The sequence below is a fragment of the Melanotaenia boesemani genome, chromosome 16 (assembly GCF_017639745.1).
Source record: "Melanotaenia boesemani isolate fMelBoe1 chromosome 16, fMelBoe1.pri, whole genome shotgun sequence".
Lineage (NCBI taxonomy): Eukaryota > Metazoa > Chordata > Actinopteri > Atheriniformes > Melanotaeniidae > Melanotaenia > Melanotaenia boesemani.
Window position 1 is genome coordinate 22,084,875 of NC_055697.1, and position 26,866 is coordinate 22,111,740.

The following is a 26,866-nucleotide window of genomic DNA, read 5'->3' on the forward strand; positions in this document are numbered from 1 at the left end:
TTTTTAAAAAAAATCATTTACCTGTTAAAGCATCAAATGGCACATTGTTCATTATAACAACTTTCCATTCTAATAATGCAAATTAGTGAATCAACATCTTTTAACTTCTTTAATCCAAACTCCATGATGTAGAGCACAAAATTGTTTTTTTCGCGGGGAAAAAGGCAATCATTACACCAAACAGCAGTTAAAGAGCCACACAGAAAATAAACATTTAGACAACGCAGATTTAACACTGAGGAGCAATACTACCGTTCGATTTTTAAACTGATAAAACCATTTTCATCCTTGGTGTTACAGCTCTAGTTCTGCTGGCCTGTTGGGCCTTTATGCAAATGGACTGTGTCAGTGCTTGCAGGTGGTTGGCTGCTGATGCTGTGCCTACAGCTGTGCCCTCCTACTCCAGGATTGGTCACCTGCAGCTCCATCGTCTCTGTGATTGGCCAGTCATGATGACTCCTTGCCACATAAACACCTGACCACCTTTGTTCTGGGCAACTGTGTCAGATTGGGGCACAGTTTGCCATTGTGGCCAAAGAACTGAGTGTGATTACAACTCAGATTGCAACTGGGGACCTGTTTTTGCTGTCTTGGTAGCTTGTCTGCTGTAGATTTACATAACTTTATCTTTTGTTTCCTTTATCTTTTGCTAACTGCCCTTGTGTGCATTTGCTTCTGTCCAGAGATTGTGTTTTACTAATCTGGTATTCAGATGCCTTTTGTTTGCTTAATGCATGAAGTGACCCTTTTGTTGATTTTTGCATACATCCTGTTAATTAATTACGACTTTATTCTCATAATATCATGACTTTTTTTCTCGTAATATTAAAACTTTATTCTCAAAGCTTGTGAATAAATAGTTTTCTGTTGTGGCCCTAAGACTCCATTACACCCCACATCTCCAATGAGAAAAAAAAAGTTCCCTCTTTTTATTTGTAAAAATATAAAGCCATGTTTGAGACATTTTTATATCAGAATAAAAAACATGCAGTACTTTGTGGACCATTGAGAGTTATTAAATTAAAAAAAAAACATTCTCATTAAGTTACAACATTTATTGTGTGTATCTGTGCATTGCCATCTTCCCCGTCTACACTGAATGCAATTAGCTGCTCAGTAAAGCTGTTAAAAGATGAATCCATATGTTTGTCTAATTACAAATTATTCTTCAGTCTGCCTTATGTTAAAGAGTCAACAGAAGATGAATAAAATATCAATTAAACAGCAAAGTTCGTGGGAATCAGACAAAAATTAAATTTTGCATCCATCTGTCAATTATTGCTTTGTTCCTAATAGACTGTATTAGAGATTAAGACTAAATTAATAAGATTAAATTTCAAATCTGCTGAACTCTGTGAGACATGAAGTTTTCATTTAATCATTTACAGATTTATATCATGTTTAGAGTCAACACCCTTTCACAGATATGCTTTATAGTATTTTTAGTGTATTTAATTTCCTCAAAAACTGTGTGTTGGTGTGTGTCAATGAAATACTTTCTTCAATTCAGAATTTATAAGAGCTGATGGGGAATTATGAAGATGCCAGAGAAGGTGCCCGGAACTAAGTATTATTAGAATAAGCAAAAGTGCCCCATCACCTGTTTCATGGGGACATCAGTGGGCTGAATATATATATATATATATATTGCTAGTGCATTCATGTACAGAAACAAGTGGTTTGGTTTAGCTGAGTACAAAGAAAATATATATATATATATATATATATATATATATATATATATATATATATATATATATATATATATATATATATATATATATATATATATATATATATATATATATATATATATATATATATAAAGATATATATATATATAAAGATCAAAATAAAGACTCACCTTCTTGATCCCCTCTGAAGGGCTGGAGACAGAGTTTTCAAAGCCATTGTTCTTGTTAATGATCTTCCAGAGTTCAGCAAAGGTGCTGTCCTGCTCCAGAGGGTTGGTGCCTTTGGCATGGAAATATTCGTACACAGCAGAATCCCTTACTGTTCCATAAACCAGGTCCACCTGCTTGGACAGGTCCTGAAATGACCTTCATGTGAACAAGAAATAAAAGTTAAAACAAGTGTCCATTAGCATCATTTCAGTACATTTAGATAATAGCTTACTATCTGTTAATAAGGTAAATTCCAGCTGTGACCTTAATTAAAACTCATACTGTTGTTGTAAGCATATAAATTGCCCTATTTGCATGTCACTACAAAAGAAAACTTACTTTTTCATTCAACACTTTAAATAAAAAAAGTGACCAAATTCATAAAATGTTTCTTTATGACTTTATTTTTTTCACCTGTGGTATTTAGTGACAGCCATTGCTCTGCTAAACTCTTTATAAATGCTTTGTTTTAAACTTATATTTCTAATTTCTATAGCCTTGTGAAAAAAAAACCTAGAATGACCCAGTAGAACACAATAATTCAGTCCCTATCTCATTCATTAATTCACACAAATCTCTTGGCTTGTAAATTTCCATCCATAGAGATTTCGTTCTATTTAAAATTCAAGCTCTAACTCCCTCCTAAATCACTCTGACCAATCAGTAGACTGAAAACTACTGCCTCCCTCTCTGATGCACATTAGAGCAAATCACCAATCATCGTGCTCCTTATCAACTAAATTAGCTGCACCTGTAGTGTGCTGCTTCTAATGTTAATAGTCCAACTGCTACTTTTTCCATCATTTCCAGCACCACAAATTCAGCCTGATTCAGAGTAATTATGACCAGGTTAGAAGTTGGAGGGGCCGTGTTCCTCACTGACTGATTTCAGGAATCATACCAGTTAACCAAAGTTTATGATGGCAGTAAAATTATTTTGTATTGTGGCATCACAGGTCGGCAGTCGTATTAGATTCCATAACTTTTACTTTGAGCTATATATATATATATATATATATATATATATATATATATATATATATATATATATAGTCTGCACGTGTTTGCAAGTCTCGCAGTGAAAAGTGGTAACAGGTCTAAGCTCTAAGCTTTCTTTCTAGCCTAGTGCTTGTTGCACTTTTGTGACTTTGGTGCTTCGAGGGTTATCTTCTTGTAGAAACTGAAACCAACTGTTATTTTCTTAAACAGTCCTTCATACATGGAAATGTATTTTCTATTATTGAGATATTCTGTGGTAAAGAAATGTATTTGCAGCAGCTGCAATACATGTAAAAGGCATTGCTTTTGTACAGTATCATATGTTAAATGTCAATGCCTCAGTAATAAGCTTTTGCTCTAGATGTAATCTGGATGGCCAAATTTCAAGACGATTGCTTATTTCCTTGGTTGTATTGGATAGATACAATATGTAACATGGCATCTTGTGTATTTGCTTCTCTCCCTATCCCTCTTTGTCTATATACTCTGCTTTCTCACAGCTACATACTTCAAAGTTCCCAGCTTAAGATGTCAGAGTGAAATATGCGCTTTACTTCAAGTTAAATATTCTGTTCTAATTTGTTCTAATAATTTATGTTTATATAATTGCATTAACACTGGAAGCTACAGTACATTGTATAGCTTTGAGTTTGATTTACAGGACAAATATTTAGCTGAAATAAAGATACTATAACATATACCTTTCATACCTTTCCAACTATAGAAATCAACAGATTGATGTTTAGGTGTTGCCACCATGTAAAACAACTGCAGAACCAAACCACCCAGGAGCTGATAATTGGTAACCCTCTTTAAAATATTTGATACTGGATATGTTCAGGAGACATCTGTTTATTACTGGAGCTACGAATTAGACTACTCTGATCGTCTCTTTTACACCTACTCAATTGAAGAAAATGAGACATAAAAATAAGATCTCAAAGCGTAGAAGCTTTGTCAAGGCATATTTCTACAGACAATAGATAAAGGAGAATAAATGTGTGTAAAGATATTCTGTTTTATTCTCATTGTAGGAAATTAAATGCTTGGACACACTAACACTTTCAAGGTCCAAACTGAGGGTCTACCATCTTACTTTTGGCAATAAAAAGCCGAGCTGCTGTTTCTTTTGATCGTATACCAGAGTTTATAACTCACCTCTGGAAAGCTGATTTCTCCGAGAATGATAACATCTTGACTTTTAATGTTGTGGATTGCATCTCACTCCGTCTGACTTTTAAATTCCACTCATATCAAGTGCAAGGCCAAAACATTGGATTTTGTTAGGAGGAAAAACTTTTCATGCCTGTATGCCACGCATTTTTAAAGCATTGAGGACATCAATGCTCTCTGCACTTACTGAGGCAATTCATAGTATTTATAAAGTTCTGATCGTCACTTGTAATTAAAACTAAAAAGTTATTTGGTGTTATCCGTGTAAAGATAGGTCTTACTTTCATGAATGATGTTTACATGTTAGAGCAAGGTGGGTTAAGATGTTAGATTCCAGAAATAAGCAATGAGTGTACCCCTGAGTACAGTCAGCAATAAATTAGCTTATGTTTTTTTTTTCTGGTTGACTTTATTTTTCCTAAATATTTGTCTTAATGCCAAACAGTGTCCAGAAAAGTAAGTACTATAGGTTTATATACTAGAGCATTAAAACATAAAACATAAAAGCATATTAACATCTAGCAGGAAATTATAAAACAGCTCGCCAAGGTAAGGCTGTTCATGCTAATAAGCAATGATCTTTGGTTTGCTGGACAGATGATAGCCTCAAACTGACTGAAGAAAACCGTTTTAAAAGAAAGATCAACTTGTTTTCTTTCAGTCAAATTACTGGTATTATTGGAGTAATATCAGATGAGTTTTTACATTGTCTCTCTAATACATTTTTTCTTCTAAAATAACAACCCATCCCCATTTGTGCATTAAAACAGATATATCAATAATATTTAGACATTGACTCCCAATCTTCTTCAGTAATGAAGTTTTTGGAATAGGCTTTCTTATCTGTGTTTTTCACATCAGCTTTGTGGATCTCAGAGACACCATTCACTTAAATCTCATCATCCAAAGTGGCATTTGACTCTTCATTTCCCAGCACCAAGCATTTCATGACAATTTTAAGGATGCAGGCTTGGATTGTGGAAATCAAACTCTGGTGATCTCATTGGTGGTCTTTGTTTTAAAGGGTGGCTGGTAGTGCTAGAAAAGATCAAACTGCACCACTCTTGTACTAATATTACTGGAAACAATTAAAGAAAAATCCCAGTTAATACTTGTCCTCTTACTTCATAGTAGAAACACAAACTAGAGAATCCTTGCAGCTTTTTTTAAAAAGTCTTTGCTGCAAAAATTCACAATGGGTAGATAAATAATATGCATCTTCTGTGTACAACATCTTTATGTCAGACGAGAGATAAAGAAAAGCATATGAAAAACACTATGTGTGTAAAGGGCTTTCTAATTGAAAACAGCAGATGACATACCATGGTCACAATGTACCCATTATTTACCCCACTTACTCTTAAATGCACTCATTTGCAGTCAGGCTTGATCCCTTAAACTCTACAAAATGTACCATAAAAAAAGATTAATGTCCCTGTAATTGGCCTTCCAAGCATAAACACACACATGCAGATCCTGTCTTTTTACAGGTGAGCTGTGTGCTGCTTAGCATTCACCCTTTCTACTCACATGTCCCCATGTGGCCATTTGTTCTACAGAAAACAGAACCGGGGCAATCAAATGTCTTTCTGTCCATTCTTTGGGGAGAAACATCAGACCAAATTGGTTTCACTGACGAATAACATTTAGACTCTGGACAGGCTGGCTGTTAGCAGGTCAAAAATTAAACAAACTGTGTGCCGAGTGGTGCTAATGAGATGTGCTCGCATATTCATCTTCAAACGGCAGCTCTTGTCACAGTATTTAAAATACTAAAAATATCCAACACATGCTTTCTCAGAGTATCACTCCACACATAACACACTTCAACACAGGTGTCCAGTCAAAGCATTACTATATTAGACATGCCTCAAGAGATTTGCAAGGTTCAAGGTTTATGCACACTAGGATTATAGGAAAGTCTGGAGACACTTGAGAATGGAACTCAACAGATTTTTGTATCATATGGTTGTTTTTAAACTGTGTAATAAAAAATATTGTTTTACCGGACAGTGTTGTCCATGCGGGACACAGTGAGGTATGCAGCCAGGTTTGCTGTGTATGATGAACACACGATGAGGGTGAAAAGCCACCAGCTGCCCATGACGATACGCAGAGCCACTGAGCCCAGGATGGAGTCGCTACCTGTGGAGTGCAGATGGAAACAGAGTTAAAGACGGCACAGATGCTCACATCAGTAGCTTTGCTATCTCTCAAACAGCATCACAGCAGAACAGGAAGATGATTACCTTCATTATTAATTCATCAGACATTTATTTTCTCAATTATTTGATTGTATTTATGATAGTAAAATAGTTTTTCCAACCAAAGATTTACTTAAAAAGAATATTCAATTCACCCAGGAGCTCAGAATAGAAATGTATAATGTATATTTCTTTTGAAGGCAAAACAAACAATACAAAACAAATAAACACACAAAACATATCTTTAAGAAAGTCATTTTGTATCTACCGACTAATCTTTCCGTGAGGATGACACATTTGCCTGGCCAAAAACAAAAAAGTTGCCACCAATAAAAAGGTCACACACTATTTCATCGGGCCACCTATATCTTTGATTACAGCAGAATTAGTTGTGGCATTGTTTCAATAAGCTTCTGCAATGTCATGTGATTTACTTTCCCTCCATTGCATTAATTTTTAGCCAAGATCTTGTATTGATGGAGAATTTAATCACTACACAAATTCTTTTCCAGCACATCCCAAAGATTCTCAATGGGGTTCAGGTCTGGACTCTGTGGTGGCCATCAGGGAAGAAAAAAAAAAAAAAATCCATGGATAGAGTAACCTGGTCATTCAGTATATTCAGGTGATCAACGGACGTCATTCTTTGGACACATTATGTTGCTAAAACTATACTTGACCAACTGCCACAACCCAGATCATAAGGTGCGTTTCCATCACCCCTTGAATTGCGCAAAAGCTAAATATAGCAATAAAAAACTGGTAATGGAAACACCTACATTTTGAAAAAAACTCAAATATAGCTAAAAAGTTTTTACACTCATGAGGTGGTTTTTCAGACGTGTTGATATAGAAGTATATCGCAAAAGTGTATTGGAAACACTTTTCTCACATTTACGCTTATCGCTAATCGTCATCCTTGATAGCAAACAACGGCGAAATGCAACAGTTTTACAAAGATGTAGAAATCTCTATCCTCCTCAAAGTGGAGTCTCGCGGGACGAGATTTTATGAGAATAACGGCTAATGCGCTAAACACCATTCATTGGAAACACCTGCAAAACGCAATTGCACTTTATCAAAATGTTAGAAATATCACTTTTATTTTGCCAAATACTGTAATGGAAACACAGCTATGGACTTCCCCCTCAAGCATGAATAGTAGGTACTAGGCATGATGGCTGCATAACTTCACCTGCCTCTCTTCTTACTCTGATGCTCCCATCACTGTGAAACAGGGTTAATCTGGACTCAAACCACATGACCTCCTTCCATTACTCCAGAGTCCAATCTTTATGCTCCCTAGCAAATTAAAGCCTTTTTCTCCAGTTAGCCTCTCTGATTAGTGGTTCTCTCATGGCTACACAGCTGTTCCCGTGAGAATCCTTCACATTATTCATGTGGAAATGCTCTTACTTTCACCATTAAACATAGCCCTGTGTTCTACTGGTGTTAATTTTTTTTTACCTTCGATTTTATCAAAGGGTTAAGTAATTGCCGATCACCATCATTCAGGATTTTTTTTCCCACCACAATAGTTTCCCATTATCCTTTATCCTTAAGCCACTTTTAGTAGTTTCTTCGTCTCCTTAGATGTTTTCTCTGCTTGATGCATGCCAGTGATTTGACCCTTCTAAACCAGACCAACATCGCTTCCACAGCCACATGATGCGTTTTTCCACATGGTTGTTAAAGAAATGAGAAGCTACTGCATCAGTTGGGGTTTTAATAACGTGTTGCCAGCTGAAAAATAATGAATGCAATATGAGGCTTGTACCTATTTGCTTAGTTGAATCCAGGTGGCCACTTTTTTTTTTTTTTAGCCAGGCAGTGTATAATGCTACCAAAATGCAAAGGTTTCTTTTGTTATCAGGAACTTCTTGCCCGTTTAACAGCTACAGTTTTTACTTTGATAGAATGAAGTCAAGAAGAAATGAGTCAAGAAAAAGAGTCAATAACTCATTTCAAATGAATTATTGACAAAATGGTCAACTCTAAATTGTTTTGAAAGAGGTTTTTCTTCCTTAAGCTCATGTTAATACCTGCAGGCTAACAGTTAAAAGGTGGGTTGTTTACATATCTTGAATTTGTGCATAATTATTCAGTTTAAATGTACAACTTTCTCAACCTTAGTTTTATGTATATACTTTTATATTATGCAACACACTGCAATCCACTGTTTTGGGGGGGGGGGGGGGGGGGGGGGGGACGGACCGACCGACCGTAGAACCTTTTAAAAATAAATCTATCGCATTTTTCAATGTTTTGGTCATTGTTTTCTTTGTATTAGTTTATTTTATTTAACTTGTCTGAAAAAGACCAAAAAGGGTTATAAGGTGAATGATAGAAATGTCAGCATGAATTCTTATATTGAAGAGTAATTTCACAGAAAGGCCATCTGAAAGATTCAAAAATATGAAATGTGACAACAACATATTTGTCTGAATGTGTCACCATCAGCACAGCTGCACCCACAGGACAACTTAGGAAAAAAGAAAAAAAAAAAAAAAAAAACCTCAAGGTCTCATCTTGATGCATGGTTCTCTGGCATCAGTCATTTTTATTATATATTGCTTCGACTGATTTCTTAAGGTCATTGAATGTGAAATGTGCATTCTGAGAACCCTACTGCAATAGTTGACTGAGGTGCACTCTCTTTCATCTCCTGAAACAAACTGATTAAACCGTTTAATCACTATGAAAAAGTGTTATTTCTGTCTGTTCCCCTGGACAGTTTCAGATTATTTCCTACCTCCACCTGACCTGCTTATACAACAAAATGAGAAAAGTCTCTGTTCAAAAATGCAGTGATGAAAATCAGTGTGTCTGGGGGTGGATCGTCTACTCTGCAATGAACACACAAACCAGCCAAGTCTTGGCATATCACTATGAAATCACTGGGGAGACATATTTGCCAAGTTTATGCACTCTGTCAATAGTATACTAAGCATCAGCAGTCCGATTCATATGAAAGTGACCTATGTCATCCCCAAGAAAAGCAAAGAGAAAAAGAAGACTTGAATGAAACAAAGTGGCAGAGTTGGAACATGACCCATAAATGAGGAAGAAAAAAATGAATGCTGAACAAAAGCATGAATTTGGCTGTGCTGAAATATAGCCTTTGGTTAAGAGAGGAAAACTAAAAAAGGCTTGAAGGCAGTGTGCCAGACTTTGATAGATGCAGTTCAGGCTCTGGCATCAGTTGCTGAAGTAGTCATTTGTTCCAAACAGACATACCTGGATCTCCACCAGACCTAAAGATGGGGTGTTCTCCTTGAGAAGGTCACCTTTAGAAAATGCTAAGGTGAGCGTTGTGCCTGAAACGCCCTACCTACTGAATCAGCATTTGCTGTTTGGTGACGTCCACATACATGTTTCAGTTTGTTGGACTTTTTATGCCTCAGTGCTTGTGACAGCAGCAGCTGGAGGCATTGTGTTTTCAGTTTGTCAGTACATGCTTCTCATTCCTGCGAGCATGATTTCTTAGGAACAACTCCAGGGAATTTCTTCAAGTTGGGCACAAACATTCAGCTGCTTTTAAGTCACTGTGTCCTCCCAAACACACTTTTGGCCATAACTGAATAATTAAAATGCTGATTAATACTAAACTTGTCAGCTTAACATCTGATATTTAAATTCCCAGTGTTTTAATTTCTCCAGTGCGATTGGTGAGGGTTAGGACAGCGCTTGTAGAGAACATCAGTGTGTATAGTTATGTCTATGCATGGGCATATGTTTTGTATGTGTTTATCTGTGACTAAGTTTGTGGTCTGGGAGATTTGATGGGTTAAGATGGGGTTTTTTATTGTTTTGAATGTAAAACACGTTGTACTGCAATTTGCTGTGTATGAAAAATGTTATATAAATGACGTTTGATTGGCATTTTCAAGTTAGGAGAAAAAAATCCTCTTGCATCACGGCTAAAATAGCTCATTCGCGGTGCATCCGCGAATGAGCTATTTTACAATTAGTTCGAGCTCTTTCGTTTGTAATGGCTTTAAGCAGTGTTCAGTGTTTCGTATTCACTTTTTGATCTGCTGTATTAAAAGTTTACAATTTATAAACTGCTCATTTGATACCCAAGTCCTCATTTATATAAAGTGGATAAGAACATTTACTAAGAACGTGTGGCCTTAGCAAGGCACATTATTATATAAGCACAGCTCTGGTGTTACTTGTGGTAGAACAGGGAAACTAAATATCACTGGGATTAAAATAAAATTTCCCTTTGAGATTATTATAGTATTTTCATTTCATTGCATTGCTGGTGTCTGTTATTTATCTTCTCTAAATAATTTGTAATTATATTTATTTGAATCAGTCATGTCAAAACTTACAAAGATGCCTGTGACAGGTATTTGAAAACTTATCATGGCTAATGTGGCATCATCAGAAGGTTTTAGAAACTGTGTGCTCCACTGGGAGTGAGTCTTCAGAGAGGGCATTGATCTGCTCGGTGAGAGTGCAGCATTACTTGTAAGCAGATCTTGTTTTCCAGAAAAGATCCTGTTAAATTAATGTTGAGATTTTGGACCCATGTTGCAGAGACATCAACTGCACAAAAGTTATCTCTGTGTATATCTAAGTTGGTTTATGGTCACTGAAGTGAAATAAGAGACATATTAGGCATTTTCTAACCATATCTGAGTTATATTTTGCCATCCATGTTGGATGCCATCATTTCTCTGGGCCAAAAATATATTATGCTATATAATATGCTGAAATCAGATAGTAAAGAGCTGTATCTGCAATAATACTCACAATGGGTTTCCTACAGTGCAAGTCCTTATGTGTTCCGTCCTCCTCCAGTTGCCGATACAGCACACACGTGTGATGTGACATGATTTGTTTGGCACAATCCATTCCTTTCTTCTTATTATTTTTTAAAAAAAAATTATTTCTTTTTGTTAAAGATTTCTCCTCTGATTCTAAATCATTAATTGCACTCACTTGTTTGATATAAACACATTTTCTCTTTTACTTGTGCTCATTCTAAGTTTTATTTGTAAGATGGAATTTAGAGCATTTTCTATGAAAGGCTAATAAATATGGGACCCGGTATTCTGTGATGCACCACTGAAGGCCGATCCTTACAAACAGTATAATCCTTGAATTTCCTATGTGGCATGTGAATGATTTATAATGTCGGCCACTCACCTTGTTGCACAAAAGCACCATAAACTATCCAAATAGCGCTCTGAAGGGAAGTGGAGGCAGATGGCGTGGCATGAGCTCCTGTGTTGTTGTGGCAGCGTACGGCCTGGATCCGCCTGAGCAGAAAGATCATGATGCCCACCACAGGGATGGCTGCAGCAATGCAAGCCCACACAGCCAGGTCAAATGGTGCCAGCAGAGAAAAAATGTTGATCTTTTCCTCTGACTTCCGCATCAGGATTCCTACAGAGTAGTCCAGGTATCGCTTGCTGAAGTCGACCACACTCTCGCGCTCAGGCGTGATTGTGATGGCAGATATGGCCAAATCAGCTCGCTGTGAAACAAAAGTCATGCTTGTTCAAAACAATAGAAGAGATTTTACATTTCACCCGAAATACGTGATCAAATACATTTTTTCAAGCCATGTAGGACACAAAGTTGATTTTTGTTTCTATAACAACAATGGCATCCCAACTCCCACCGCTTATGTTCCCCAGAACCCAGAAACCCTGGTAATAACATACTAATAATTATCAAGAGCCACTGAGTCCACATTTTAATTAGAAAATGCATACTTTGTTGGATACTTTAATAAATACTTTAATTTGTGGAAGGACCAGACTTTGCTTTCTTTTATTAACGTTCTGCTGCTGCCAATTATATCATTTACTTTGAAGCCAATCACCTAAGAGTTCATTAGTTCTTTGTCTACACTGAACTCTTTTTTTTTTTTTTTTTTTTAATAAAAATGGGTTAATCCTGGAATTAATTCACTATTATTAATATCATACTACACACTCTGTCAGTATTAGTATCATCTTAATGTTTTACTGTTTCTAAACAATTGAGAAAAAGAGTGAAAAAAAAGCACTGACCTTGCCAATAAGTTCACCAATCATGCCATTCCAGGATCCATTAGGGAGTGCTGAGCCATACTTTCCATCTGCAACTTGGTAGATGTCATATTTGAAGCCCAGGATCTTGGCGAGGGCGTCCAGGACATCAATTGAGAAACCCTTATATCGTTTTGGTTGGCCCAGAATGTTTTCTGCCACCATCACAAAAGGTTCTTCCTGTTTGAATCAAAATTGTGGAAGAGGTTTCCGGTTATGTTGCTCACATCATGAAAATGCAGAAAAATGTCATGTAAAGTGAATTTCATCTGTAAGGCAAATATTTAGTCTCAAGCTTTAAAAGAAGTGGAGAATTTTGTTATTCAGTCACAAGTACATCATTTATCAAGATGCACCAAAATCTCCTCGTGGCCAGACTGACGACTGAAGCGAGGACACGTTCAGTCATCATAAAAACCATGAGGTGACACCTTTATGAAGAGCTCCTGTGTGATCTACATTAAGCTTCATCTTAATAAAATAGTTTCCTTAGCGACTGTTGACCCATAACACATGGCACTACGGCAACTGCTGGGGTTCATCAACGTGGAAATTGCGATTTAAAATTTATTACTCCACCCATAGTTCCTCTTTATGGGTCGAAAGTGTCAGGGCAGAATTAAATGGTGGAGTAGAGGGAACTGAAGAGGATGGGGAGTGGGACACAGAAGAGGAGGGCTGTTAAAGTGGGCAGGGGCAAATGACTTGATTAAGTGACACTGCCAGGAGAGAGCTGAGCAGAACTTATGTGAATAAATACGGTGCGGGTAAATCATCTATGAAGAAGAGGAAAAATGGAAAGGAGGAGGAGGAGAAATGACTGAGGTAGAGGACGGGGGCAGAGACGTTGACACTGGAAGTTAGTTTTAGAAAAGCTGCTACACTGAAAGTAAGTTTTAATGACAGTCTGTTTTCCATTCTCAGTCACACAATAATCATCCAAATACTTGAATCAAATGACATCAGCATGTTGAAACATGTCTCCATCTACACCACTGATTATTTTCTGGAAGTGCATGAAATACTTTGAGTTTTATTTTTCAACTGTAATTTGAAAGCACTGAGAAGCACTGTGTGCTAAGCTTGGTTAAATTGTCCCGTCTCTGTTTCTGAGAACAAAAGTTTAGGAATAATTTAGCATCAGCCATTACTTTATTATTTTACAAGTTCTGGATAAATTCAGTCATATTATATTTGATCATATTTCGGGTAGCAGAGGTTTTTGTGATCCACTCTTCTCTATGTTCATTTGCTTTAACAACTCTTTACTTTTTGAAGACATTTCCTAAATTTGCTTTACATTTCTGTCTGTCAGATTAAGGTTGGGTTTAATTGTGGAATTGCAGCATTATCTGTAGGCCGAAGGTTGGACCAAATAAATGTGTTCATGTGTTTGCTCCTGTATTGCAGGGTTTACTGTATTTACTGCACATTTGCCTACTCAGGTTAAAGTGTAAATAGATCCGGCATACTTCCACAACTTACCAGTAATGTTACAATCTTGAGCGTTACTCCTTGCATACTGCTCTCTATTCGATTCTCCTTCAGGCTGCCATTCAAACCACGAGTGGAGTCCCATGATGCCAGCTAACAGGGAGAAACAAACATCAAGTAGATGGAAAAGAAAGAGTTAAAACTGGAAGCTATAGGCATCCTCTGACAAAGATTCTGAGCTTCTCACACATAAATCTATCACACATGTATAATTTACTGATGAATAATGTGAATTATTATGTGACGCTCTTGTATCTAAAGTATACAGTTCATCATTTGTCTCAGTTGAACTGATAATCAAATGTAAGTAGTCGATGTTTATATTTAAACCTGGTCTGGGTACAAAGGAAACACGGATTAGTTGTTGGCATGTTTTGGTGCACAGTTCAATTCTTATTACTGTATGCTGAATTATACTGAGACATTTTGTCAGCAATCTACTCCAAGCTTCATCAGTGATTAGTAAAACGGAGGCGGGGGAAGTGAAGAGCATAAGTATTCAATAATTACAACTTTCAGACTTTCAGCTCACGTGAAACCACAACATAAATTCCAAAGTCAACAGCAGTACACATCTCTCTGAGTTTGTGTCCTGAATCCAAACTCTTATCCCAACCTCTAGAGTGATGTCTCTGGTTGTGAAGCTGATGTTTGTTAAATTCTTAATCAGTGCTGCTAGCTGGACAAGGATTCTCAAGGATCTGACACATCATCTGGAGTGGCCTTTGATTTGAGCTGACAGAACAAGACTTGTGGCCCAAGGTCAAACCACAGGCTTCTCTGAACACAAACATCCAAGTACCTTTTTCACTGAGCATACTGTACTCTGCAACAAACACACATATAACAGCAGATATAACAGGTTCATGCTTAGATAATTAAAACACAAAGCAAGTTTTTTTAATCAATATGACCCTAATGAAAACAGCATTTCTGTCTATCTATGTTATCTCAAAATGACCTTTTTACTTGGCTGGATATAAGCAGTTACTGTAAGTAATTCACTAAAAATATCAGAAAATAGAAACCTGAACTTATTAGGTTGGTGCTTATCATTTTTTCATCTGTCTCGATCAAAGTTTGATGAATACTTATCTGTGTTGCTGAAAGAAACTAAACAATTGAAAGAAAATATTTACGACTGATAGAAAAAGGAGCGACAAAGGTAGCCAAGTGTGAACGAGATAGAAGCATGTGGGACAATCAGAGGGTGCCAAAAAAAAAATAACACTAGATAATTTCATTAGTTATCTGTTTGTGCTTCACAACCCATCTATAGTGTTAGTATAAATTATTGCTTTGTAGCTTCCCTGAAAACTGATTAATGAAGTGAAGCAATGAAGTGAATCATGCTTACAACCCACCAGCTTGTGTGGGTGGATGTAAACACTTCTCTCCCATGCAGGATGTCACTCATGAAATGTGCCTTCTGTTTAATTGAGCTCTGTGTCCATGCCAGCTTCATGGAGCTCAGATGTGAATTTTAAATATAGTTGGCAATAGTATATGTATTAAAACATCTCTGTAGAAGAAAAGAAAAAAAAGTGATGTGAGAGTAACTCTTAGGCCACAGCTGGGTTATGAACACAGTTCTGTTCGTTTTCCCCAGTCTTACTGTAAACATGTCCGCTTCTTCATCTCTGTTGATGAACACTCATGTACCATCCAGCCCCACCTAATAATATACTATTTGTCCTTCAGGTTCTGGCAAATATCTGCTACTTCAACATAGACTCATGGATTTAATGTTATTTCTGCATAAGAAACTAAATATTCATTATATCTCAGTCCATCTGCGTATTTGACTGGGCTCTTTGGGTTTCTGAGTGTGCAATGGGGCGAAATGTCAGTCTGCATTGCTTGCCTCACAGGGGGCTATTTTCTCCATGAGCAGCTTTGTCCTCTGTGAAAAACACTGAGCAATCTCTGCAGTGTAAACTGAAGAACACTAAAGAGGAACACTTCTACTTCACAGACCTTTGCACGCCAGCATGCCACTGGGAAGGTCACAAACAATAAATATAACAGAGACACACCACCAGGATTTAAGTAACACATGAATGATCATTGGTATTTTTAATAACATTTCTGAAAATGGTATTGTTATATTGATAATTGCTTTGTTATAAAGTTTTTTAGAAACTACATGGGCTTACAAAGTCACAGTGAAACAGGACGTTGTTTTGAGAAGCGATGCATTACACTGAAATATATTTTAAGCATGGAAGAAAACTTGATGGGAGATCTGTCGTGCTTTTTATTCCATTTCTGTCCTTGAGGTGTTATACTGATGGGGATTAAAGTTTGATATAACCTTCCTATAATATGTCCTCATCTAAGTACATTAAAAAATCTCAGAGCAATTTTATGGTTCTCACAAATATTTTTTCAAACAAGTCAAATCTGATTCTGGTTTTTAAAACTTACAAACAAGACTGAAGCCCTCTAACAGATAACCCTTAAAAACACTTTATTTCAGGTTAACTAAACTACATTGCTAACAAATCACATTTAATTTGAATCGTGTGTCTTGAAGCAGAGAAGCATCTAAAACCTGCAGGACAGTGGCCCTTGCAGGCAGGAGTTGAATAGTTTTGCTCTACGTGTCAACAGGTCACAATTTAAAGACGCCTCAGTTAAACTTGTCAAAATGTTTTTTTGTTTTTTTTTTTAAGAAAGGGTTTCAAAGTAACATCAGGTGGTTTACTAGTGTTGGAATTTTGAGATTATTTTTATTTTACTATCTAAAGGTTCAAGCTATGTTTTATACATATAAGTTTACATTATATCCAACAGAAAACTGAAGATCATAATACTTAAAAGACTGTCAATATGCTGTTTAAGAAATACCAACAATGACAGGGCTAATGGTCTTGGTACTCCACACCTCAATAATCCTTATTCATGGGACTTGGTGAATGCTGGTGACCATTTGAAAACAACAATAGGGAACAAAGGCAAATAGTCAGGCTTTCATAGCACCTCAACTATCTCAATTACAGGATGTACTAAAAATCGTATAGAGAGCGCTTAGATCCATTTCCTAGAGGCATTTAAACAGCATCATTATAAACATGACAGTACACTTTCAGCTAGTTGCAGCTATTTTCCTTCTCTTTCTTTCCTGCTAAATATATGTCAAGTGCTTACATATTGACAAACTCTTTATGCTAGCAAGCTTCTTATTGAGCCAAACTCATTGTCTGACTCATGAACTACAGTGACATGATGGTGGGTGCCTGTGAATGTGTTAGGCATATCGTGCTGTACAGTAACTGCCATCCTTATTTACTGCAAAAGTTTAGATGTAAAGTGAAAAATCCTAAAGAGCTTGCTGTGGTATTGAGACACTTTAACATAAATTAACAAAGATGAATTGAGCATGTGAAGTATGAGAAGAGCATGAATGATGGACAGTCAACAGACCAAGCCACAACAGCGCAGGGTGAACTAGACCTTGAAAACGGCAGTCTTTATCATTGTCCTGCGATGATCATTGCTCATATAATGTTTATGATTTAATCAACCATGTCATTACAAGTATCAGGAGAATTTGAGAAGCAGCTCTTTGTGCCACTTTGCTAAAAACAGGTGCATGCAACATTTTTGTAGTATTCAATGTGGAGCTGTAAAAAGAGTCAAAGAAAAGGTAATAAATGGCCAGGCCTAACAGAATCTCCTGTAGAAAATACAAAGAAGCAAGTAGAAAGTACAAGGATCTTTGTTTTGGGAGTGATTGAGTCATTTGTCTGGAGAGCTATGAGATATGCCCCTGTCAAGGTGTATATGTAAAGAATATTTCTGAAGAGCTATAAGAGCCCAAACCACAGTTTCTTCCACTATTCTTAGACAGAATCAGAATCAGAATACTTTATTAATCCCGGAGGAAACTGTGTGCACACAGTCACTCCATACCAAATAAAGAAAGGATAAGATAAAGATAAAAATCACAAATTAGTTATATCTATATAAACAGAAGAAGCTTGGGGTCAACCTTCTTAAACCTGGCTGCCTGGCCAAACTGAGCGATCAGGGACAAAAGGCTGTCATCTGACAGGTAAATAAAACAGCCAATGGTCAATATGAATAAAATTCAGAAATCCTTTGGGTGGATGGAAAAATCTCACAGAAAGATGAGCATTTATATGTACCTTTCCCAACTTGCCTTTATAGTAGAGCAACCAGAAGCTATTCCTTACTGAATGCCATATGACAGCCTGCTGGTTGTTTGCCAAAAGGCATCAAAATGACTCGGACCATGAAAAGTAGAATTGTCTCTTCTAATGAAACAAAGATTAAACTGGCCACAATTCCCAACACAATGTAGGGAACACCAAACAAACAGCATGATTGCGTTAATACCATCCCTACAGTCAAGTGTAACATTGGCAGCTTCATTCTGTTGGGATGTTTTTCAGCTACAGGAAATGGTAGTTTACACAGGCAGGAAGGGAAATGGAAGTAGAAAAATGTTGAGCAATCCTAAAAGAAAATCTGCTCCAGAGTGCCCAGTATCTTAGGCTGGTGCAATGGGTTGGCATTTTAACCCGACATGTTAAAGCACACCCTCAGAAAACCTATTGGGCAAACGGAATGAAAGTCCTGGAGTAAGTCTGGACCTGGACCCAGCAGAGCATCTCTGGAGAGGCTGAAAATGACTGTGCACTGATGCGCCACATTCACCCTGACTGATCTTGAACAATTCTGCCAAGAAGATTGAGAGAAACTTCCAAAGAAAATCTGTGCCAAGCTTGCATCATCATTCTTAAGATGAAGTGAGGCTGTCATTGCTGGTAGAGGTGGACACAGCAAACTATCTGCACATTTGTGGACATGTGACATTTCAGTCTTATTTTTAATCCATTTTCAAATTGCTTGATTTTTTTCCCCCTTTGCCTCTCTGGAGGCATGTGTGCAGAGAAATGAGTGCAAAATACAACCCCTCATAAAATTAAACTGAAACAGCAAAATGTGTACAATCTGAAAGGCTCTGAAAATCCCCTGTGCATTGTATTTTAATAAACTGCATACAAGATTTACACAGGTGCAGGTGAAAAGTATTGTACTATACTACAGTATGATTACCAATGTTCTTTTTATTTATTTTTAAATATTCAGAGGATGATCTGAATGATTACTGCACAACCATGTGGTAGAAAACATGTTGGGCAACAACTTGAGAATGATGGCTACAAGTACATAGTCACACCTTGTCTATAGAAATAAATCAAATACAAATATATTTTTTAAATGTTGTTTTTCCTTCTTAGCTTAAAAGATGAAAAGACTTCAGTTGTGTTATTTCTAATCAGCCTGGTGCAAAATCTGGTCAATTTGATTAGTCAAGAAAAGAGACATCAGCCCTGATATACTGGGGATAGGCTGGGTAGACACAGCATCACTTTAACCTCTAATAGGCAACACGAGGCAGGATCTACTCCATAAAACCATCTCAGACAGCAAAGATAGAAACTGAAATGGGAGGGAAAGGAATAAAAAAGAAAACGAAACAATCAGAGGAAAATATCTGGACTGAGTTCCTTCTTCTGTCAAGTAGAAAAGCCAATGCAAATTACAATCATCACATATTTCTTTTTTCTATCATTTCTCAATTTATTCAGTATGAATTTATGATGAATGTAGATTTTAGAAATGAGTTATCTTGAAACACAGATGATGTAGCAAACAGTAGTTTGATCAGTACAGTGAACACATTTATCTCCTTTGTTTGCTTTATCATAAATTGTTCTGTTGCATTCTGATCTGTTGGATCGTTGCACACAGTGTATGCTTCAAAACTAGTTTGCTCTGTTTAAAAGTAAAAAAAAAAACAATGTAAACTTGCAATTTATTCTAAAAGTATTTATTTTGTTTTTTACCCCCATATTCCTTGAACAAGTGCTGTAGATGATTTGCATTTAAAATAAACTCTGACTTTACTGTTTTTATGACAGATGGGATGCAATTCAAATAAAATACATTAAAGCACTTTTCACTATTCACTTTTCATCAAATTATTTTTAACCTTGGATAAGATTTCTTGTATTCATTACAGTATAGCAGCTTGAATGATCATAAGTAAGTACAGCCATTATCTTTTTTTTTTTTCCAAGGAAAACTCGGGTTAATTTGCATGAAATAACAGATAAATACATTAAAGAATTATTGTGTTAAGGAATAATATGCTGCTGTAATTATTTTATCTATGGCAATACAACTTGACCAGCATACCACTGTGTTACCCACATGGTTAGATGAGATAAGCTTTTAATTAGCAGATAGGGAGCTTTTAATAATTTGTTCATTTTAATTTCACTTGATTGAGGAATTCAGCATCAACTGGTATCTGGCACTGCTACAGTAGCTGGCAATGAAATGAAAAAAATAATTATACTTTGGAGATGGATAATTATCTAATGCAAACACAGCAAAGCAGTTGGAACAGTACTGATACGGTGTTAGGGTCCAGATGAATTAAATAAAATAATATTGGTTTCTTGTTGTTGTTTTGGCGTGTGAAATGCTGTTGTCTCATGTTACTGCTGTGTACACCTGTGGGGGAGACTCCAAACAGCTGAAGCTGTGGTGAAAGGAAGGTTTCTACAAGCAAGACTTCTCAGTGCTTTGTAAATTAATTGCTGAATCAACACCACCATCAACCCCCTGCAGGTCTATTGTTGGCAAGAGAGAAGTGCCATTTAGAGACTAATGTCATTTCTGCTTCATGAGTCAGTGAAAAATAGGTTACAGCAGTAGGAAGAGTAGAACAACCATCAACTAATGTCTCATCTCAGACACAACATGAAAAGTTGCACATTACAGCCCATGAGAGCTCCAACATCCTTTATCATCAACATCAGCAATCACCAGTTGCAGGGTGATGACGGTCATTAAGAAAATTCTGTCATAAACAGTCAGTAAAGTTGACTCTTCCAGTGGCTGAAATGTGAATTTATTTAATATGTAATAGAGCAAGGATTTTGTGGGTGTTCCTAATGGTATTATAGTTGACGATGTATCCCTCTTTCAGGAATGAAGAACTGTTCTTCACCTAAAATTATGGTAAATTCCAGATATTATTTTGGTCTCATGGGTCTTTTGTTGTGGAAAATGCAGCCTTGTTCACTGCAGAAATAGATTATAGTGGAGGAAACATCCGAATTATGATGAAAATGGAGCTAAATGAGTTGAAAATTCCTCCTGATATCAGGGGAGTGCTGATGTGGTGCACTAGGTAGTGGTTGTTCAGGCCAACGGAGCAGACCAGTCAAAGAAGACTGGAGCTTTCGAGAAGGTGGTGGTCATGCTTTCATTGGCTTTTACAGAAAATGCATAAATCTACAGAAGCAAAAAGCACTGCAGCTGTTGCATAAAAACTTCACCCACCTAAGGCTAATAGCATGGTTACATGGTTCACACAGTTATATCACATATATGGAGAAGAGTTTGGGCTGGGCAAAAGTGGAACCATATGACACATAAGTGGTACTATTAACCATTTAAATTACATATAATGTGACACATATCACCACACATTCTCATGAAAATGAGAATCTGGAGCTGACTCTTTAAAATACTACACAGCATCAAACATACATTGTAGACAGTATTGGGGTGATGTTTTTAGTCTGTTAATGTGATTTTGAATAATACAATAGTTCACAGATATTAAGGAAGCATGAGAGATAACTTCTGCATGCTTAGGTACTAGGAACAATAACATTCAAATGAATTGACTTTTCTCCATCAGAGCTCCATGTAAGCTGGAAGTCATTAGCAATATCTGCTTTGAGACGAGCTGACACATCAATAAGAGCAAACCGGAAAACCAAAACAACAACAACAGCAGCATCGATCATGCTGCATCAGCACTGGGTGGTGGAGAAATCTCACAGTAGCCATTCTGAAAATAGTATTTCAGTCTTCATTACAGTTTCTAACCAGAAAGACGCCTCATCTAAGAGCCATCAGGCTGGAAGGAAAATGGACTGAATGCAGATAAATGATGATGGAGAGGGAGGAAACCAGGGCTGAAAAATGAGGATAAAAGGTTAGGGGAGAAGAGAAGTGACCACGGTGGATAGGAGAAAGTGAGGGATGGTAGATGAAAGAAAAAGTAAAAGCAAGGGGACAAAATGAGGATGGCCCTGAGGGGTTGGCAGGTGGAACACAACATGGAATCACTGTTACAGCCCACTCCAAGGAAAACAGGACCCAGAATCATGCAATGAGGATTATTTCTTAGTGGTGGTCATATGTGAGCTTAGAAAGATGTTAAGTGTTTACAAACTATAATATAAGAATTAATATCTGATGGCCTTGCCCAGTAGTGCACACAGACATACAACGTAATAAACAGAAGTGAAAGCATTTGGCATCACATTATCTAGCATTGTTGACCCATTCTGCCTCTAATGATTTGGACAGACATGCGCCCACATGTTGGCGTGCTGTCCAGCCTGTGTTGTGTTCACCTGGCTGCATGCCTCATGTGAATGCACAGAGGGGCTCTGCTGTATGCAATATATGGGTCTGATGTATGCACATGAATGTGTATGTATGTTTCTGTTTATGCATCTTCCTTGCTCTTGCTAATGATCACATTATGATGAATTGGCTTCATGATTTTAGTTAGGCTGAGTGGTGATTAAATCTTCATTACCACTTCTGGTCAGTCCTGCTCTACATAGATTGCCAAGAAACCCAATTTCTCTTCATTCTGAGGAGTCCCTGACTGAATCAGGACAAAAAAAGGACAAACAAATTACAGCTCAGAGAGGAGTGCACAAATAACGCCCTCAATCTCTCACTTTGGCTCAACAACATTCAAAGATCAAACATGTTTCCCACTAATGAGTCCATAGTCAACTCATGCAGCCTACTTGTTTTCAGTGAAACATGGAAATATCTGTGCCCATCGCACGAGCTCAGGTCAGACATGAAAAGGCCAAATGTACTGTAAGTGGTATTATTTTTCCCATGCCAAGTCAAACCCACACATTATTTGTATTATTCCAACTTGGATCATGAGAACCAAAAAGATCGGTTTGAAAATATGTAAATAAATTTAGGAGTTCCAGTAGAGGGCACCTGCACTCCTGACAACTCACTGGCAAATGTTAAGCCCTGTGAACACACTTATCAGTAATCAGCAGACCTCTGATTTGCTGCAGTAGCTGTAAAGTTGAAAATGGAGAAAGAAAAAAAAAAGAATAAAAAAATTAAAACAAAAAGCACACCTTCAGATACTGAAGACATGCATGAGGAAATTGTTTGACTGAAAAAAGGATTCCATAATATATTTCTACACCCCTCCCCAATAGAACCCTTTGATTTCTAGCTGAAAAGGTCTCTGTTGTGATCCTGACCTTCGAGCCTTTGATCTTTCTTGGTAAATGAGTAATTCAAACTTGTCTGTGTTGTGTCCACCTGGCAGCAGGTGTGGGTAATTAAGTTTTAGAGGAAAAACAAAAAACTACAGGACACCTGTTCTCAAGGACAGCAACCAAAGAACTAAATTAAAGTGTTTAAAAGAAAAAGTTTGAAAAATGTTTTTACTTGTAACATCAAACTTGAACAGTCAGATTGACATGCCACTCAAAGAGGACTATATTTGTTGGAAGTTTCACAGTTCCTGCTGTTCCTTCAGCACCTACAGATAGGACAATTATGTAAGATGGTGCAGAATTAAATTTACTCACTAAAAGCCTCGGAGTGGACTTCTATAAGGAAGTTTTAATCAACTGGTTCATTGTCTAATGCATATAGTATAAAACACAACACATTTTCTTTTCTTTGTAAAAACTAACTATATGGCATTTCGAACATAGAGGAAAAAAAACAAAAAAAAACAAAACAAAACACTGATCTTGGAATCTATTTGCTCTAAATAAATACATATTTTTGCAATTACATTGTGTGTATATATATATATATATATATATATATATATATATATATAATAAAAATGATGGACTGACCCGTTTAACATCTTTGCCGAATGTCTCACTGTAGCTGGTCCCAAGGATTTCAAACTGTACATGAGAATTGGAGCCTTCAGCGCGGAAGTCCATTAGTCCTGTCAGGCCACTGATCCGTCCCTGTTGCAACAACATCAGAATAGAAGTGATGGAAATGTCTATAAGTTACGCCTTCTTCTGTTCTGTTGGAAAAGCTTATACTTAATCCAATACATGTACTAAGCTTCTTTGGACATTTTTCAAAATCAGCATGTGGTAAAATGAAGTGACAATAAAATTATTTTACTTCCTAGAGTTGTTTTATAGATGGTAAATATCCATAAGAGATTCAGTAAAATGTGGGAGTTTTGTTGTACACTCACATTCCTTAATGTGGGTTTGCTATTTAATAAGGCTATTAGCTACATTGAGGCACCTCTGACATTTTGTCTAAACTCTAACAGAACATCGAATCATTTCAGATCAGATTAGATTCGGTTTGAATGAGACAAACAACATGACTAGCACAGCTTTGCTGTTTCTTCATGCCCAACTGGGTCATCTTATGTCACATATGAAATTAAACCAGCATGACTTGGTGCAACAATGAAAAAATCCATTATCAGATTGAAACACATGACATTAAGCCACTCCGTAAAATATGAAACCTTATTTCAAAGACAGAACTGAGAGTTACGCCAGCAATAAAGAGATCAAAGCCCAGAATCTGCCACAAATCTATCCTGATGCCAACAGCAGGCATCACATTTAATAGTCAGTCTTATCGGAGGCTTTTTGAAAATGACAGAATCTTAACCGTGATCATAGTAGTTCACCTAACTTTCCTAAGGAGTGTTTGATTATATGTCACCTTTATACCAACTACTTCTCCTTGCATGTGCAGATTCTGAAAACAGATATTTTTATGAACATGCATGATACCAGAAAAACATTCAGTAATTTTTGCTAACACTAAGGAATACAAAATATTACTTAAAACTTAAATACCTTTTGAATAGTGTCCAGCATAGACCATCCTCCATTCCATGGCTTTGTGGACTTCCTCATGCAGTTAAGACTGGCCATACTGTGCCACTTCCTGTCCTCCAGTTTCCTATAGAAGGCGTTTGCCAGCATCAACACGCTGTCATACAAGTACAGATTAGAAACCTGTGGCAAACAGAAAGAACATGAAATTTTAAGAAGTGTATTCTTGAATTTTTGTTCTGTGTAACACTGGGACATGCTCTGGCTACAACAAAGAAAACAAGTATAAATGTTTATGGCTCTGGGGAATATGAAACAACCCCATGGTGAAACAATATGAGTGAAGCATAGATACGGTAATGTCGATCTGCAATCTGAGTTTAGATTGTAAAGATAACCGATTACCACTGATTTGAAGTTTTGCCTTTTGTCTAACTCTTTTTGTCACAGGACCTGGTTTCTATCCTTGTTTATGAATGTCGATGTTTTCTGTTTGCAGGTAAGATTCAATAGCTGAAGAAAAATCTGTGTGCTCGTACAAATATTTGCACAACACACTGGCAAAATGCAAAGATCACGACTGTATTGTGGACTGATAACAGTTATGCATTTCAGTATAACAGTTCATCTGTTAACTGCACAGTAGGACTGCCATCTGTCTGCAGCCTCCTCTCAACTGCACATCATTCTGTCAGCAGTGATGTCTATTGCCTTGTGTCTCGGTCTGATGGTTGATTTGACAGGTCTTCTGGGTTAAGTCAAGTCAAAACCACCTTCAGCTTACAACAATGTGGGCTGCTACTCCAGGCACTGAGTTCATGACATGTTTGGATTTTCCCTCCAAGTCTCTCAGCAGTAAAACATTCTATGAATCAGCTCAACGTGTCCCAAGGTCAGTGAGTCAGAAGCTAAATCCAGGTGAAGTTCAGTTTGGCAACTCTGGATGTCTGAGTTCACATCACAACCGACGGGTTGTCAAAGGGATTAGTGCAGGAAAGCACTGCCGTCTCTTCAACGTTCAGCTATTCTGATGAATGCTTTAACTGCCATTACCCAATATTTAACCCTCCTTCAAGTAAATTATTAAGGACTGTGGGTGCACACACCACATGGTTTTGCCATCTGTCCATATTACGGATAAAAACTAATGTGAACATTCCAATAGAGCTACAGGGAACACAGTCATTGGACTCCAGATGGATTAAGCCAAACAAAAGTCTGCGAGGTGTAAGACAGGACTGAACTCTATTGAGAGTAATGAATGGCAGATTGAGCAAGGTAACTTTGAAGACTCAGAGAGGAGGACGACTTTGTCTATCAGAGATAATAAATCTGTAAGACATAAATTTTTTATTAACCCACTTTGTCACTGACTGAACTTGCCTTTGATTTGAGCTCCTGGTTAATAAATCCTTGATGCAAATCATACAGATCCGATTTTCTTTTCAAACATGTATAAGAATCATCTTTCCACCACAGAAGCTTTTGCTAAACATGTGTTTCTCAGTAGCTGATTCTAGGGTATCTAGAACTGAGTTTCCCAGCCAACACAGAGGTTGAAACAACAGTTGAACATGTTCTGCCCATTCTTCCCCACAAACACAGCATTGCAATCATTTATATTCATGGGCATCCATGTTGCTCATTATTATCTTGCTGAGAGACTTGAATATACATTCAGCTGCATATGAAGTCAGTTAATATTTGTAGCCATTTGGCTCTCGCATGGCAGCATGCTTATGCAGTCCACTCACAATTAAAACTTTGTGGAATCAAAGAAGAATAAAGTTCACAGCCCTGTAAGTAGTGTATGTTCCTAAATCAGACAAAAAGACTGAATTCCTTTTGACTGCTGTGGATCATATTCCTTCCTAGTGATGTTGAACTATAACACTATAATACTATACCCAAAGCTCAAAATAGGAATATGTAAGTCTTTAGAGACAGTATTTTCTTTGAATTTTTAGCTGATTTAAATATGACATAAATACTCAGTGGAATCTACTGTAACCAAAATAGCTCAAACTACTTACAGCCTTTTAAACTCAACTTGTAAGCACAACTGTAGCACAAGTAACTGTGAAGTTATTAATAATTGT

The 26,866-nt window shown here is 37.0% G+C and overlaps 1 protein-coding gene across 4 annotated transcripts in view; it reads right to left on the minus strand.

Moving 5' to 3' along the window:
* The window catches only part of grid1a (glutamate receptor, ionotropic, delta 1a), a 255,469-nt gene that overhangs the window by 9,685 nt on the left and 218,918 nt on the right, over nt 1-26,866 (minus strand). For all 4 annotated transcript variants that reach the window (XM_042010670.1, XM_042010669.1, XM_042010671.1 and 1 more), the window contains exons 7-13: nt 24,789-24,950; nt 23,802-23,921; nt 13,813-13,914; nt 12,310-12,507; nt 11,438-11,768; nt 6,083-6,221; nt 1,865-2,060 (exon numbers count right to left, since the gene is read on the minus strand). In XM_042010670.1, coding sequence (XP_041866604.1) covers nt 1,865-2,060; nt 6,083-6,221; nt 11,438-11,768; nt 12,310-12,507; nt 13,813-13,914; nt 23,802-23,921; nt 24,789-24,950 — 1,248 coding nt within the window. The remainder of the gene's footprint in view (nt 1-1,864; nt 2,061-6,082; nt 6,222-11,437; nt 11,769-12,309; nt 12,508-13,812; nt 13,915-23,801; nt 23,922-24,788; nt 24,951-26,866) is intronic.